Source organism: Anomaloglossus baeobatrachus, chromosome 4, assembly GCF_048569485.1.
Source record: "Anomaloglossus baeobatrachus isolate aAnoBae1 chromosome 4, aAnoBae1.hap1, whole genome shotgun sequence".
In the NCBI taxonomy this organism is placed as follows: domain Eukaryota; kingdom Metazoa; phylum Chordata; class Amphibia; order Anura; family Aromobatidae; genus Anomaloglossus; species Anomaloglossus baeobatrachus.
Window position 1 is genome coordinate 572375020 of NC_134356.1, and position 17726 is coordinate 572392745.

A 17726-nucleotide genomic window follows, 5' to 3' on the forward strand; every position below is an offset into this window, starting at 1 on the left:
CCAGCTGGTTTTCACTCACCTAACGAAGTCCCGTCGCAGCCATGGACTTTGTCACTGATCTACCTAATTCTGCTGATAAAACAGTATTGTGGGTGGTGGTGGACCTTTTCAGCAAGGTGGTTCATTTGGTTCCTCTTCAAAGATCGCCTACAGCTAAGAGTCTAGCTACATTATTCATTTTGCATATCGGGAAATGACATGGAGTACCTAAGAACATTATTGTCGATAGAGGGGTTCAGTTTTTAGCTAGCCTTTGATGTAGTTTTGCTCCAGATTAGGTATTAAACTTTCATTCTTCTCAAGTTATCATCCCGAGACTAATGGAGAAAGGATGAACCAAGAGGTAGAATAGTATTTATAATGTTTCATCTCATCAGGAGGACTGGGTAGAATTTCTGTCCTTTACTGAGTTCGCTCTCAATAGCCGCACCTCTACAGCTACCGGTAACTGACCTTTTTTTCTCCTGTGGATGTTTTCATGCTGTTTTTGGGAATTTTTCTGATTTGTAATCCTCTGCACCACCATCACTTCTAAGGTATAGAGGGAAGTTGAAAATAGTCTTATGGCAACTTGTGACCGGACCAAGAGAACTGCGGATTGCAGACTTAGGAGGACTCCTATCTTTAGGGTGTTAGAATTTGTTTTGGTTATCCTCAAAAAACTTCGCCTTTAAAATACCATTAAGAAATTTGCTCCCAAATTTCTTGATCCATATAAGGTAATTAAAATTCTCAATCCTGTGACAGTCAAACTCTAAAAGGGGCTTTACACGCTACGATATCGTTAATGTTTTATCGTCGGGGTCACGTCGTTAGTGACGCACATCCGGCGTCATTAATGGTATCGCAGCATGTAGCACTTACCAGCGACCTTAAACATCCTCCAAAGTGGTGAAAATCGTTCACCATAGATAAGTCGTCCTAAAACCAAAAATTGTTAATGGTTGTTTATAGATGTTGTTCCTCGTTCCTGCGGCAGCACACATCGCTGTGTGTGACACCGCAGGAGCGAGGAACCTCACCTTACCTGCGTCCCGCCCGCAAAGAGGAGTGAAGGAGGTGGGTGAGATGTTCGTCCCGCTCATCTCCGCCCCTCCGCTTTGATTCGCCGGCCGCTTAGTGACGTCGCGGTGACATCGCGGTGACGCCAAACGCACCTCCTCCTTGAGGGAGGGATTGTTCGGCAGTCACAGCGACGCCGCCGACCAGGTAAGTGCGTAAGTGCGTGTGACGCTGCCGTAGCGATAAGGTTCGCTGCGGCAGCGATCACATGATATCGCATGCACGATGGGGGCGGGTGCTTTTGCATACGATATCGCTAGCAATTGCTAGAAATATCGTAGCGTGTAAAGCCCGCTTAACTCCCAGAGGATCAATAATTTCTTCCATTCATCTCTTCTTAAAAAGTGTGAGAGGACCTCTGGTCCTCAGGACATAATTGAGGTGAATTTGGAGAAGGATCGGAAGTGTGAGGTGGAGCGAGTACTGGGTGCCAGATGTGTCGCGGGCGGAGGAGGGGACGCTGCGCTCTCCCACTGCTCGGGTCCGGCTGCCGCTGCTGCTGCGGCCTCTGCTGCTCGGTGGCTCGAGCGATGGGCCGGATCCCGGGGACTCGAGCGGCGCTCCTCGCCCGTGAGTGAAAAGGGGATTGGTTTTGGGGATTTATTGTCCGTGACGCCACCCACGGTTGTGGTGATTGTGTGGACACCACCGCTGCTCTGTATGGGGATCCCGGGAGCGGTGACAGGGAGCAGCAAAGTTGTTGGTTCTCCCCTCCGTGGGTAGGGGGTAGTTGTCCCGGGGCCCAGTGATGAGGTGGGTGATGAGGGATGGCGGGGCCGGTGCAGGGCTTGGTGGGGTGCAGGGACGCGGGGCAGCGCTGTGCCTCACGGCACTGTGGTACTCACTCAGCCTGAGACGGGGACACAGTTCTCGGTAAAACACACGGCTGGAAAGACGGTTCCCACGGACGGCTGCTGTTGCTTTTCCCCAGTAGTTGACGGTGACGGTCCCTTTTCCTGCACCTAAGATGATGTTGGTAGCGATGGGTTCCCACCGGTAACCCGCTCCCCGGCTTGGATATGGGCCGGAGGAGCCCCTCGTTGCCCGCAGGCGCTGGCCCTGAGAAACTGGTGCCTTGGCGGTGGCGGTGTCACTTTCTAACGGTTGGACTGTTGCCTTCAATCGGGACTTGATTGTTGGGAGACCCAGAGGTCCCCTTCACTAACGGATTTGGCAAATTCACGGCGACTCCTAGCCTTGCCGGGATCCGAAAGGCCCCTGCCAATGGTGCTGGCTTCTCTTCGTATACCGCTCCGGTACCGCCGGGCCACCACCCGTCCACGGTCCTTTCGGCAACCTCCAAGCAGCCTCTCCTGCAGACAGTCACCGCCGTCTGCTAACCTTGCTGTTCTCAGTCCGGGGCACACACCCGGACCAACTTCAGGCTTTCTCAACTGTCACTCTCTTTTGCTCCTCTACCACTTCACTTCACTTCAGCTCTCACTACTCTCTACTCCAACTTCTAACTCTTTCACTTCCCTAGCTAAAACTGCCTGGTTTTCCCACCTCCAGGGCTGTGTACTCCTCGGTGGGCGGAGCCAACCGCCTGGCCCACCCCCTGGTGTGAACATCAGCCCCTGGAGGAAGGCAACAATGATTTTTGTGTAGCTTTGGTGTACCTATCCGGGGTGTAGGGTGTGGTGGTGTAATGACCTGTGACCCCTGGCTTGCCCAGGGCGTCACAGATGCACCAGATACCGGCTGCAGTTAAATGTTAAATGGAAGGGTTACGGTCCATAGGATAACTCCTGGATTAATGCGGACGATAAGTATGCTGATCATCTGGTAAGAGTTCTGTGAGCGATGTCATAGGATGGAGATCTTGGAGGGTCCAGTGGCTCTTCTTCATTTAAGTGGGGTACTGTCATACCTCAGGACTAGATCCGGAAATCCTCTATGCTGTGATTTGTTTCCATCTCCACTGCGCCACAGTCAGGTTCAATCTCTGACTAGGTTCTGATCATTTTTTGTTTGTGTTCATTCCTTTTAAGACAGCAAGAGTTTTCCATGTTGTAATTCAGTCTGCTCCATCACCTGGCAGGTGTTATTACTTAGAGCTTCCCCTGGTGAGATTCTGAAGTAGATCCTGCTTTGAATTACAGCTTTTCAGCCAAGTTCTATTCTCTGGCAGATTGTGACCTATTTGGTTAAACTTACTTTTTACGCTGCACCCTCCACCTTTATTTTTCCACATGTGCACTATTGTGCGCATAACAGTGGTACATTTTTTTTCTTACAAGCCCTTATAAAGCATAAAAACGTGGGTCTTAAACAATATTTTCAGTGAACCATTAAAAGGTATCAACCACTGAGGACTTTAGTTCTTTTAAACAATATTTTAGTAATTTTAGTAAAAAAAAAATTATTCTTTCTTTCTTCACCACCAAATGGTATAAAACTACAGTACAGACCAAACGTTTGGACACACCTCCTCATTCAAAGAGTTTTCTTTATTTTCATGACTCTAAAAATTGTAGATTCACATTGAAGGAATCAAAACTATGAATTAAAACATGTAGAATGAAATACTTGAAGTGTGAAACAACTGAAAATATGTCTTATATTCCAGGTTCTTCAAAGTAGCCACCTTTTGCTTTCATTACTACTTTGCATACTCTTGGCATTCTCTTGGTGAGCTTCAAGAGGTAGTCACCGGAAATGGTCTTCCAACAGTCTTGAAGGAGTTCCCAGAGATGCTTAGCACTTGTTGGCCCTTTTGCCTTCACTCTGCGGTCCAGCTCACCCCAAACCATCTCGATTGGGTTCAGGTCTGGTGACTGTGGAGGCCAGATCATGTGGTGTAGCACCCCATCACTCTCCTTCTTAGTCAAATAGCCCTTACACAGCCTGGAGGTGTGTTTGAGGTCAATGTCCTGTTGAAAAATAAATTATGGTCCAACTAAAAGCAAACCGGATGGAATAGCACGCGCTGCAAGATGCTGTGGTAGCAACGCTGGTTCTGTATGCCTTCAATTTTGAATAAATCCCCAACAGTGTCAGCAGCAAAGCACCCCCACACCATCACACTTCCTCCTCCATGCTTCATGGTGGGAACCAGGCAAGTAGAGTCCATCCGTTCACCTTTTCTACAAAGACATGGTGGTTGGATCCAAAGATCTCAAATTTGGACTCATCAGACCAAAGCACAGATTTCCACTGGTCTAATGTCCATTCCTTGTATTCTTTAGCCCAAACAAGTCTCTTCTGCTTGTTGCCTGTCCTTAGCAGTGGTTTCCTAGCAGCTATTTTACCATGAAGGCCTGCTGCACAAAGTCTCCTCTTAATAGTTGTTCTAGAGATGAGGTGTGTCCAAACTTTTGGTCTGTACTGTATGTGGGACATCTGTGGTATCAATATGTTCACTGTACCCCTAGATGAATTCATTGAGGGGTGTACTTAGTAAAATGCGGTCACTTATGGCGGGTCTGATTTTCTGGCATGTCAGGAGCTCTGCCAATGTGATATGGCACCCCCAAAGGTGAAAACAGGCTCGGGGTGAAGGGGTTAATAGGTTTATTGCAAACAGCATAAAGTTTATACATTTTGTTTATAAACCTTATTTGCAATTGGGGATGAATACTCTTGATTACAATTGTACATACACATACAGTTTCCATTAAGCTCAAATGTGTGATTGGGGCTTTATTTAAGTTTTCCATGACTTTTTTTTTTTTTTTTAGCAAAGCTTACATCATATTTTCCAATATTGTGTGTACCCTGTTGAACAATTTGGCACGCACAGCACACTAGAGAACGGAATGTGCAACTACTCAGATGTGTTCAGTATGTGTGACTATATATACGTATCTAACCATATGTAAGATAAGAAAAACTAATAGTACTTATATTGCAGCTTTAATTAAAATTTTGTAATATTTGTTACATTTTTTCTTTGCAGAACCATCTTCTCAACTTCCTACAATTTTGCACAAAACTCGCTTTCATTCAAACCAATTCCTACGTTTACAAAATGTCCAAATAAATATGGTTTCATACTTGGCAACAAAGAAATTGCACTTCAAAGATTGTGCACCAGGAAGACCAAGAAAGTCTGCATCATCATGGATTCAACCAGAAATGATCCCTATAGATTCCGTCACTGATAAATCAACTGCACTTAATGTAAAAACAGGTAACAAGTACTTTAGAAGCATGTCTCCATCTTTATTCCTTGGTCTTGATGATGAGATGAAGCAGTACGGACTGAAGACACATGATGAACAACAAATCTCAAATGTACAGCAAACTAAAGAACTTTCAAATGACTTGTTCTCACCACCAGTTCCCACCAATTCAAATTTTTGGGAACATCAGGAATATGGAGAACTAAAACACATGCCAGGAGTTGACCTTCAAGAACAAACTAGATCTCCTATAAAATCACCTCTCGGGAATGTTTCAAAACTCAAAATGCATTTCCTCAGGAAAATTTTTGAAAATCTAATGATGTCCTACCCCAAAATTGTTCAGAGATCAGTGCAAGCGTACAATGAAAATTGCCAGATATCTTCTAATTGGAAAAAGTTTAGTGTACCAACACAACCTTACCTGGATTATAATGCGCCAGAACGTACCCCAAAACTTAAGAGTGACACCCCAGTGCAAAATGTAACACCATTATCTAAGAATACCATAGCAGTCATGGGATATTGCTCCAATACAGTGCCGGAAAAAGTGCCATTACCCTTTACGGAGAAGAGTAATTCCAAAAAGCTTAAAAGCTTTAAAAGATCAAAGAGACAGTCCAGAAAAGAAACAGATCTACCAATAAACACCATCTTACACTTTGGTATAAAAACTATGCAAACCTTATCTCCTGACATCTGCATAGATAAATCTCATATAGAAATAACAAATAGAACAGCTAATTACAAAATACAGAACCCTTTTCTGGAACCTGGAATCAAAGAAGACTTAGTGGTTGAGAGATCAAAACAAACCACAAACATAAATAATAAATTGAAGGAGATAGAAGAAGATGAAAGCAATGACATAACTATTCCAAAGTCTCAGGAACGACCAATCACCGGTGTCACCAGTCACATATGTGCCAACCCTGTGCAAGAACCTCATGTTTCATCTAATTCTCTAGTAGATGATCAATGCTTATCTACCAAAATGATCAAGAAGGTCACCTCTTCATGTTCAGAAGGAAAGACATCAACACGACCTTTACACACCACAGTTTCAGATAATACATCGATATTCAGGCATCCTGTTTCTTTTAACAGTTTCAGAACATTCCTTCTTAACACCATCATGCCGAATCCTCACCAGAGAAGACTGTTGAGTGGCAGAACTACAAAAGAACTCTGTGAAAGGCAAAAATCACTATAGCAATATATGGAGCAACCATTTTTATGTCATGTCCCAAGAGGAGAGTCTATCTAGCTTCAATAAATAATACTTTCAATAGATTGAGTTCTTGGGGTTTTTTAGGTTTTGAATTTTTTTAATAACCTTATGTTATTCTATTGATTCACCGAGTCAATCGAAAATACTATATTTGTCATTTGATATGATAAATATGAAGTCCAGAAACACCAAAGGAAATGACTTTGGGGTCCCCCCTCTATCCAAACAGAACATCTATGTGAATGTCAACTTTTAATTCTATCGTAAACTTTGTTGCTACTAATTATAAACCTGTAGAACATGTCAGTAAGCACTAATTAAAGGGTAGTTCACTACTCACCATTCGTTGCCGCATCACTGTAAAACTCATAGGGAAGGCTTTTGTCAGATACCTTGTTTAGTACATTCTGCCTCTGACCGGCACTATTGCGGTCAGCTCATCCCCATCACGTGACCCCCCCCGGGCTCCATGACCTCTGAGATCTGGTGATGTCACGTTAACTTCCAGTTGACCTGATATCACTAAGGTGGCCCCGATCTCCCTGAGTGACAGGGTAGTGGGCGGAGTTTCACCACTCATCACAGCCCAGCATCGCTCCTGCTTGTGGCGTTCTGCTGCAAAGGAGAACATGTGCGAGATGCTGAGCTGTGACGAGCGGTGAAACTCTGCCCACAGCCCAGTCACGCTGGGAGACTGGGGCTGCCTCAGTGATGTCGGTTCAACTGGAAGTTGACGTGATATTGTGCCGCCCCCGTGCCAGCAGCCGGTGCTGCTCGGATCTGGATCTACGGTGCAGCTCGAGGGGTCCTCCGGACCCGGGGGTCGCGCGGACACTCTGAATAAAAGGGGGACGTATTTATACGGGATTGGTTGTAAGATGTCTGTGACGCCAACAACGGTGTGTGGTAAGATGTAACACCACCGCTGCCGTTGCGGGGCTCCCGGGGACGTTGGGCTGGCAGCTGGATGTTAACCCCACCATGGGTAGGGATGGATGTCCCGGGGCCCAGTGTCTCTGTGCGGAGGATGGTGATTGCAGGAGCCGGCGCACCTGGCCAGGCCGGGGATGTTACTCACGGTCGAATAAAGCACACGAGTCCTGTGGTAAACCAAGTGGATGGTGGACGGCTGCCGCAGATGGGTGTATCTGATCCCACACCCGGGTTGATAGTCAAAGCCTCTCTCCTCTGCACTCGGTGTATTGTAGATAGGACTTCCCTTTGTGAAACACGGGAGTCAGCTCCTGGTCCTTTGGTTGGAAGCCATGCCCGTCTGACGCTGACCCTTGGGATCTACGGGCCCTGGCAGTTGCCCTATCCCTCTCGGTGGGTGGTTGTCTACTTTTCGGGACTTAGGTTGGGACAGCACCTAAAATGCAGCCCTCAATTGGTTAATTAGCTAGGCAGTTGGTGCCGGTCCTGGCTTCAGGGTCCAAGTACCCCCTCTGAGCACACTGTTTCCGGGTCGGTTCTCCGATGTCGGTACTGGCGGGCTCCAACCATGTCCCAGTCCACCTAGGATCCCCGGCTCCGTCTTCCTGTCTCCTGCAGGCTCTGGCTACCATCTGCCACCTAGCCAAGGTGTCAGGGCTCCGACCCTGGCACCTCCAGACTTCACCTCCTGACTTGAACTCAACCTTCACTTATCTAACTGTTTTCCCACCCCTTGCTCTCCAGACCCCTAGGTGGACATTTCCTATCCGCCTGGTCCCGCCTACTGGTGTGTCTGTGTGACGCCCTGGCAAAACCAGGTAGTCACACATTAGGCCCCCGCAGAACACCATCCCTCACCTAGGTTACATACAGCCAACCTGAAACCCTAGTCACCGCCCTCAGGGCAAGACAGGAACACCAGTGGGCGGGACCAGGCAGTTAGGGAACCCCCACCTAGGGGTCTAGACAGCCCGGGGCGGGAAAACAAGCAAATTAAGTTTGGAGTTCAAGTTGAGAGGAGTGGAGGCTGGAGCTAGGTGTAGCTCCACCGGAGGAGAAGTTCAAGTTGAACGGTGTCAATGTCGGGTCTTCGGTACTGACACCGGAGACCCGACCGGAGGAAACCGTGCACAGAGTGGGTAATCGGACCCTGAAGCCAGGACCAAAACCAACGGCCTAGGTAATCAACCGATTGAGGGCAGGATTATAGGTCCTGTTCCAACCAAAGTCCCAAAAGCAGACAACCACCCACAGAGAGGGATAGGGCAACCGCCAGGGCCCATAGATCCCACGGGTCAGCGTCAGCGGGCACGGCTCCTCAGGCACATAGAAAGCCGGGAGCGGACTCCCGTGTTCCATACTGGGAAGTCTAAACACACAACCACAACTAGTGCAGAGGAAGAGACGGCGACCACCAGCCCTGGTGGGGGACCAGAGTACAACCGGCCGCGGCGGCCGGCCACCAGCACCTTGGTTTACCAAAAGACCCGAGTGATTCATTTGACTGTGAGTAACCAAACCTCCCCTGGTACGTCCGGGCGCGAGCCCCTGCCATCGACATACCCTGCACAGAGACATTGGGCCCCGGGGCAACCATCCCTACCCACGGAGGGGTTAACATCCGACTGCCACTACATCTTCCCCGGGTATCCCACAACAGCGGCGGTGGTGTCCCACTTCACCACACACCGTGGGTGGCGTCAAAAACCGAATACGGCCAAGGCCGTACAACTACGTCCCCCTTTTCATTCGGCGTGTCCGCGTGAGACCCGGGACCGGAGGATCCCTCGAGCCGTACCGTAGATCTGGATCTGAGCAGCGCCGGCTACTGGCACGGGGGCGGCACATCTGTCCTTCCCTGAGGGGGGTGACTAGGGTTTTAGGTCGGCTGATTTAACCCTTCATGGGATTGGTGTTATGCGGGGGCCTATATGTGCAACTACCTGGTTTTCCAGGGCGCTACAATATCACCGGATCTCAGAGGTCACGGAGTCAAGGGGTCACTTGATGGAGATGACCGGACTGCAATAGCGCCGCTCAGAGGCAGAATGTACTACACAAGGTATTTGAAAAAATCCTTCCCTATGAGTTTTACAGTGATGTGGACACTAATGCTTCATAATGAACCACCCCTTTAAACTAATGTCTGTATTTATCCCAGCAATTAATTAACTGAATTGTGAGCTCCAGTGAGAATTATCTGTTGCTTGGTATTTAGGGCCCAATTGTATTTGAGGCCAATCAGTGTGTCAGAACTGGGCCCACCAAAGCACCTTCTGGTAGTCAGTCAGACTCCGGTTATTGAAAATACATAACCAAAGCACATAATTTGAGCATATAACAAATGAGCAAGAAGACAATATCAGAGCTGAAGTCAATTAATGTTAAAATCTTTTAAAAATGGAAAACTCTGACGATTTTATTATTGTACCACAAAGTGCACAAAATTCTGCCAATACATTATCTACAAAGTTGTACACAATGTACTCCCTCATATCCTCCCACTAGGTGTCCACATGAACTTGGCAACCATAACCACACATTAAGTGGTGATATATATATATATATATATATATATATATATATATATATATATATATATATATTTATATATATTTATTATTAAAATGTAACTAATCTTTTTTTTTGTAATTTTTTTAGAACAATTTACAAAGTTATGAAATTATGTAATACACTTCTGCCTCTGTCTTTCAGATAATTGCAGTGCTGTTTTAACTGCCTATTTCAAGCTGCCTAAAATCTGATTTGAGCGGCTCAGCAGGGACCTATATTCCGTTTACAATCAGAGCACTGAATTTTCCCTGCTTAGCCTCTCTGCTGCCCTCCCCAAACCTCTGACAGGGAATCTTCAGACTGTTTGCAAATAGAGTAGGAGGATTGTTGCTGAGCAGCTGTTTGAAGCAGAATCTTAGGGAGCCTGAAAAAGGCAGTTAAAACAGCAGTGCAGCATGGCATTTCGGAAAGAAGGTAAAAAAGGTAATTATGTAAATTGCAAATATATATAACTTTAAAAAGGCTGATCAATAATTTAATACAAATTTATGTACTCTTTAAGATCTCAGTGAAGTTAAAAAATATCTTTAGATGAATATCAGCTATAAAGATTTTACTAATACAATATATCATCACAACCAACCCAGCTATCCACTATGGCTTATGCCAGGCCCGGACTGACCATAGGGCAATTCTGGCAAATGCCAGATGGGTCGGTCCCTGTAGTGGGCCGGTGCCTGTAGTGGGCCGGTGTATTTGCAGTCACCGCCGCGCTCCTCAGCAGTGTGTGCATGTGTCGCGGGCGGGGAGGAGGGTGTCAGCACACTACGCTGACCCCCTTCTGCTCGGGTCCGGCGGCTACTGCTCAGTGGTGGCTCGAGCGGTGGGCCGGATCCTGGGGGTTTCTCGAGCGGCACTCCTCGCCCGTGAGTGAAAGGGGGGTTTGTTGGGTGTGGGGATGATTATTGTCCGTGACGCCACCCACGGTTGTGGTGATTTCCCCACCGCTGCTTTATACGGGGCTCCCGGGGATGGTGATGCGGAGCAACCAGGTGTTGTGTTGCCCCTCCGTGGGTAGGGGTTGGTGATCCCGGGGCCCGGTGATGGTGATGGGGGTGCAGGGCCTGGTGGGCGCAGGGACGCGGGGGCAGCGCTGTGCCTTGCGGCACTGTGGTACTCACTCAGCCTGAGACGTGACACAGTTTTTACGGTAAACCATACGGCTGGATAGACGGTCCCACGGATGGCTGCACCTGCTCTCCCAGTAGGTGACGGTGATGTCCCTTTTCCTTGCACCTTGGTGTACTTGTTGGTTGCGATGGGTCCCCACCGGTAACCCGCTCCCCGGCTGCAAGCTGGACCGGGGGAGCTCTACTCTTTGCCCGCAGGCGCTGGCCCTGGGGAAACTGGTGCCCTGGCGGTGGCGGTGTCTCCCCTGTAATGGTTGAGCTGTTGCCTTCAATCGGGACTTGGTTGTTGGGGAGATCTACGTCCCCTTCACTGATGGATTCGGCAAATTGTGGCGACTCCAAGCCTTGCCGGGGTCCGAGAGGCCCCTGCCCTGGTGCTGACTGTCCTTCGGAACACTGCTCCAGACCGCCGGGCACACAGCCAACTGGGTCCTTCCAGGAACTTCCAAACGGTCCCCCTCCAGACAGTCACCGCCGTTGCTGACCTTGCTGACCTGGCCCTACACAAAGCTGGACCCTTCAGGCTTTCCTTCCTTCTTGTCACCTCACTTGCTTTCCTCCTTTACCACTTCTTCTACTTTCACTACTTTCACTTAGTTGTTTACTCAAGCTCGTCCCTGAGCTATCTCCTCTCTAGCCCTTAGCTAGACTTCAACTCCTGGTTTTCCCGCCTCCAGAGCTGTGTCCTCCTCGGTGGGCGGAGCCAACCGCCTGGCCCACCCCCTGGTGTGAATCATCAGCCTCTGGAGGAAGGCAACAAGGATTTTCGGTTAGCTGTGGTGTTCCTAACTGGGATGTAGGGTGTGGTGGTGTGTGACCTGTGTCCCCTGGCTTGCCCAGGGCGACACACATGCCGGGCACACTAGCTGCAGCAGGACCAGGAGGCAGCGCTGTGCTGTGCCGGCCCTGATGTGTGCTGCTGTGCCGGCCCGGCAGGCACACACTGCTGAGGAGCGCGGCAGTGCCGGTGCCGGTGACTGCAGCTTCTTCCTTCCTATGCAAATGTATTTGCGTCTTTCAGACGTAAATACATTTGAACAGCGCGCCGGGACTAGACCCGCCCCCGACGTGCAGCAATGTGAGGAGATCAGCACCTTGCTGACATCATCACAGTGCTGCGGGCGTCACACAGGAGACATCAGGAAGCGGTAAGCTCTCCATGGAGGAGCCGAAGATGGCAGGTTTAATTAATGGAGGTGAGTGTGAAGGGGCTGAGGACACATAATGGGGAACATTTGTGAAGGAACACAGCTTTGTGACAGGCAGAGGGGGAGTACTGTATTCCGAGGGAGGGGGGGAGGCAGGAGTGTGTAGTGATGGGGTAGTGTAATTTGTGTGTGTAGGGGGTGATGGTGGGTGCATTGTATTGTGTGAGGGAGGAGGGGTAATGGGGGTGAATTGTATTGTGTATGTGTGTGTGTAGTGGGTAATGGGGGAGTATTGTATTGTGTGTGTGTGCGTGAGGGTAATGGAGCGTGCACTGTATTGGGGGGGTGTGTGTGGGGAGGGGTAATGGCGGTGCATTGTATTGTGTGTGTGTAATAGGGGTGCATTGTACTGTGTGTGCGGGGAGGAGTAATGGGGGTGCATTGTAGTGTGTGTGTGTGTGTGTGTGTGTGTGTGTGTGTAATGGGGTGCACTGTATTGTGTGTGTGTGGGGAGGGGTAATGGGGGTGCATTGTATTGTGTATGTGTGTGTGTGTGTGTATTTGTAATGGTGTGCATTGTATTGTGTGTGTGTGTGTGTGTGTGTGTAATGGGGGTGCATTGTATTGTGTGTGTAGGGTGGGAGGGGGGGTAATGGGGGTGCATTGTAGTGTGTGTGTGTGTGTGTGAGGGTAATGGGGGTGCATTGTGTGTGTGGGGGGAGTGGTAATGGGGGTGCATTGTGTGAGTGTGTGAGTGTGTGTGTGTGTGTGTGCGTGTGTTTGTGTGTGCATGTGGGTAATAGGGGTGCATTGTACTGTGTGTGTGGGGAGGGGTAATGGGGGTACATTGTGTGTGTGTGTGTGTGTGTGTCTGGGGAGGGGTAATGGGGATGCATTGTAGTGTGTGTGTGTGTGTGTGTGTGTGTGGAGGGGTAATGGGGGTGCAGTGTGTGTGTGTGTGTGTGTGTGTGGAGGGGTAATGGGGGTGCATTGTATTGTGTGTGGGGAGGGGCGCGGAGTCATTAATTGAGGACTAATTAGCGTGATATCAGTGATATTAGTCCTGGACCTGTCCGCACAGGTACAATCCCCTGTAGTGACTGCAGCGCTTGTAGAGTGATTAGGACACAGGTATGTGACGGAACAATACACAAATCAGGGAAGCAAAGAGCAGAAAATACATCAAGGTCTGCTACCCACTGCAAAAATGTGTCACATAGTGCCATACAGTACTCACATAATGCCATACAGTACTCACATAATGTCATACAGTGCTCACATAATGCCATACAGTGCTCACATAGTGCGATACAGTACTCACATAATGCCATACAGTACTCACATAATGTCATACAGTGCTCACATAATGCCATACAGTGCTCACATAGTGCCATACAGTGTCACATAATGCCATACAGTACTCACATAATGCCATAAAGTGCTCACATAGTGCCATACAGTGTCACATAATGCCATACAGTATTCACATAATGCCATACAGTGCTCACATAGTGCGATACAGTACTCACATAATGCCATACAGTGCTCACATAGTGCCATACAGTACTCACATAATGCCATACAGTACTCACATAATGTCATACAGTGCTCACATAATGCCATACAGTGCTCACATAGTGCCATACAGTGTCACATAGTGCCATACAGTACTCACATAATGCCATAAAGTGCTCACATAGTGCCATACAGTGTCACATAATGCCATACAGTATTCACATAATGCCATACAGTGCTCACATAGTGCGATACAGTACTCACATAATGCCATACAGTGCTCACATAGTGCCATACAGTACTCACATAATGCCATACAGTACTCACATAATGTCATACAGTGCTCACATAGTGCCATACAGTGTCACATAATGCCATACAGTATTCACATAATGCCATACAGTATTCACATAATGCCATACAGTGCTCACATAGTGCGATACAGTACTCACATAATGCCATACAGTGCTCACATAGTGCCATACAGTACTCACATAGTGCCATACAGTACTCACATATTGCCCTACAGTGCTCACATAGTGCCATACAGTGCTCACATAGTGCCATACAGTGCTCACATAGTGCCATACAGTGTCACAGAATGCCATACAGTGCTCACATAGTGCCATACAGTGTCACATAGCGCCATACAGTGTGACAGAGTGATACAGTGTCTCATAGCGCCACACAGTGTCACATAGCGCCATACAGTGTCACATAGTGCCATACAGTGTCAGATAGTACAATACAGTGCTCACATAATACCATACAGTACTCACATATACAAGTGCAGAAATATATTACACATTCACCATGCGAAAAGTGGGCCTGTGTACCCCTAAATGCCAGGGCTGATTTTTATTCCCAGTCCGGCCCTGGCTTATGCCTAAACAGAGAAAGAGGTTTGGTTAGCTATTAAAATGAGCTGGTCAGCCAGCTGCCTTCACACTGATATTGTGTCGAAACAGGAAAAAATATCCTGCGCCTAAGGCCCCCTACACATGTACGTGATAAAAATGCATGTTTTTTACGGTCCATGTTGAAGGTGCGTATGGCCATCCGTGTGCCGTGATTTTAGCACGTGTGCTATTCGTGATAGCACACGGAGATCATTAACTTTTTACTCACCTATTCCCGACTCTGCTGTCACTGGCGCTGATGTTCCCGGCGCTGCTGCTTCTGGGTCCGCGGTGCAGTGAATGTTCATGAGCATAATGAGTGGGCCCTGAAGCAAGTGACAAGAGCGCCGAAAATAACAGAGCTGGAGACAGGTGAGAATAGAAAATAATTTTATTTCAAAGACACATGTTTTTTCTAGTACGTGTCACACAGATCACATCAGTGTGTGGTCCGTGTGATATCAGTGCTGCCGGAGAAAAATGGACATGTCTCCGTACGGAACACACCGCCACACGTGTGCGCCACACAGACACATGTCCATGAAAAAACACGGATGTATGCGCAGACCCATTGATTTTAATGGGTCTGCATATGTCCATGTCTCTGGTACGTATGAAAACTAACGTCATACATACCGGAATCACGGGCATGTGAAGGGGGCCTAACACAGCCCCATTTTCTTTACACTCAGTACTTCACTGGGGAGACATTTCTTAATGTGGGGACATATCTCCAATCTCAACTCTGTTGCAACATTCCTATCTATATGGCATAACATTGCCTAGAAATAAAACTTTGCTAGTGGTATATAGCACATGTATCATGGTATGACATAGCTTTTTAATAACATTTGCTTAGCAACAAGGACACGTAAGTAACCAAATAGTATCTCCTCTGTAACATGGACAAAGGTAATCTATAGCAACAAATGCAAATAATGAAAGTCCAGAATGTAACAGTGAGGTTAATATAATGGGGGACTTCCTTTTTTAGGCTGGACTCACGCGAGCATATGGCATCCGCAGGGCCGGATTAAGGTTGGTGGGGGCCCCTGGGCAGAAAATCTGGTGGGGGCCCCATAAACATTAACATTTTTAGCCATAACAGTAGAGCGCGAACTGTAGCATTTAGATATAAATCCAATGAACATGTATCTTACCCTGTTCTGCCACATTCAGATTTACAGTACTACAATACAGATACAGTTCAGGATCACTCACAGCCATCACTTATACACACAGTACAATACAGATACAGTCCAGGATCACTCACAGCCGTCACTTATACACAGAAAGTAGAGTTACTCACATATTTTTAATTGATCCCAATGTTAAGGCAGCCGGGGACGGCTCCAGGTTTTTGTGGTCCCTGGTTGAGTCTCAGTGGGCCCCATCCACACACAGACACGCACATACACATACAGGCATACGTACATATACATATTTGAAGACAAATTCACAGAAATACATTTAAACAGACAAATATATACACAGTCATATACACTGACATACATGCAGACACAGATGCATTACAGGTGTTAATATGGAGAAGTCACATGCAGCCTCACTCACCTCTCCCGCTTGTTTCCAGCTCCTCCAGGACATATGGCTGTGTTGCATGATGGCCATCAATAACAGACATGACTGCACACTATGCACACTGACACAGCACTGCTGTATATACATCACAGGAGGGGCTGGGGCCTACAATATATACATTACAGTAGGGGCAGGGGGCATAGACATTACTGGGGGGGCATAGACGTTACTGGAGTGGTAAACAGCTCTGGTGGCGTACACATTACTGGGATGGGTGGCTTAGCGCTCTGGGGGACCCATATAGTTCTGGGGTGCCGCATAGACTGCTCTGATTCATATATACACACACACACACAGCTCTGCTTCACACACACACACACACACACACAGCTCTGCTTCACACCACACATCTTTCTTCAGCTCTGCTTCACACACACACAGCTCTACTTCTCACACACATCTTTCTTCAGCTCTGCTTCACACACACAGCTCTGCTTCTCACACACACAGCTCTGCTTAACACACACAGCTCTGCTTCACACACACACAGCTCTGCTTCACACCACACATATTTCTTCAGCTCTGCTTCACACACACACACACACACACAGCTCTGCTTCACACACACACACACACACACACAGCTCTGCTTCACACCACACATCTTTTTTCAGCTCTGCTTCACACACACACACAGCTCTGCTTCACACCACACATCTTTCTTCAGCTCTGCTTCACACACACACACACACACACACACACACACACAGCTCTGCTTCACACACACACACACACACACACAGCTCTGCTTCACACCACACATCTTTCTTCAGCTCTGCTTCACACACACACACACACACTCACACAGCTCTGCTTCACACACACACAGCTCTGCTTCACACACACACACACACACACACACACACACAGCTCTGCTTCACACACACACACACACACACACACACAGCTCTGATTCACACCACACATCTTTCTTCAGCTCTGCTTCACACACACAGCTCTGCTTCACACACACACAGCTCTGCTTCACACACACACACACAGCTCTGCTTCACACACACACACACACACACACACAGCTCTGCTTCTCACACACTCACACACAGCTCTGCATCACACCACAGATCTTTCTTCAGCTCTGCCCCTACCTGCTCTGATGCCAGCCTCCTGCTGCTCCGGTATAGGCCGCCATCCTCTTGCTGCTGTTCCGGTGCTGCGGCCATCCTCCTGCTCCGGTTAGTCTCCTCTCCTGGCCGCGGCGTGGGTCTTCTCCTCCGCGGCCGCGCGCGTGGGTCTTTTCCTCCGCAGCCGCGCACGTGGGTCTTTTCCTTCGCGGCCGCGCGCGTGGGTCTTCTGCGCCACGGCGTCCTGCTGTGACGTCCGCAGCGTCCTGCTGTGACGTCCGCGGCGTCCTGCTGTGACGTCCGCAGCATTGGACGCCGCAGCAGAGCAGGGAGCAGGCACACCTCTGACCCCGGAAGTACAGGCGATGGTACTTCCGAGGTCAATCAGCATCCTGCGCCCGCAGTTTGTTTTTGCGTCTTAGAGACGCA

At 48.3% G+C, this 17726-nt stretch overlaps 1 protein-coding gene across 3 annotated transcripts in view; it reads left to right on the forward strand.

Moving 5' to 3' along the window:
* The window catches only part of LOC142301837 (uncharacterized), a 29841-nt gene extending 23382 nt beyond the window's left edge, over window positions 1-6459 (forward strand). For all 3 annotated transcript variants that reach the window (XM_075342871.1, XM_075342872.1, XM_075342873.1), the window contains one exon: window positions 4961-6459. In XM_075342871.1, coding sequence (XP_075198986.1) covers window positions 4961-6399 — 1439 coding nt within the window. In that variant the 3' untranslated portion in view covers window positions 6400-6459. The remainder of the gene's footprint in view (window positions 1-4960) is intronic.
* Window positions 6460-17726: the final 11267 nt, after the last annotated feature.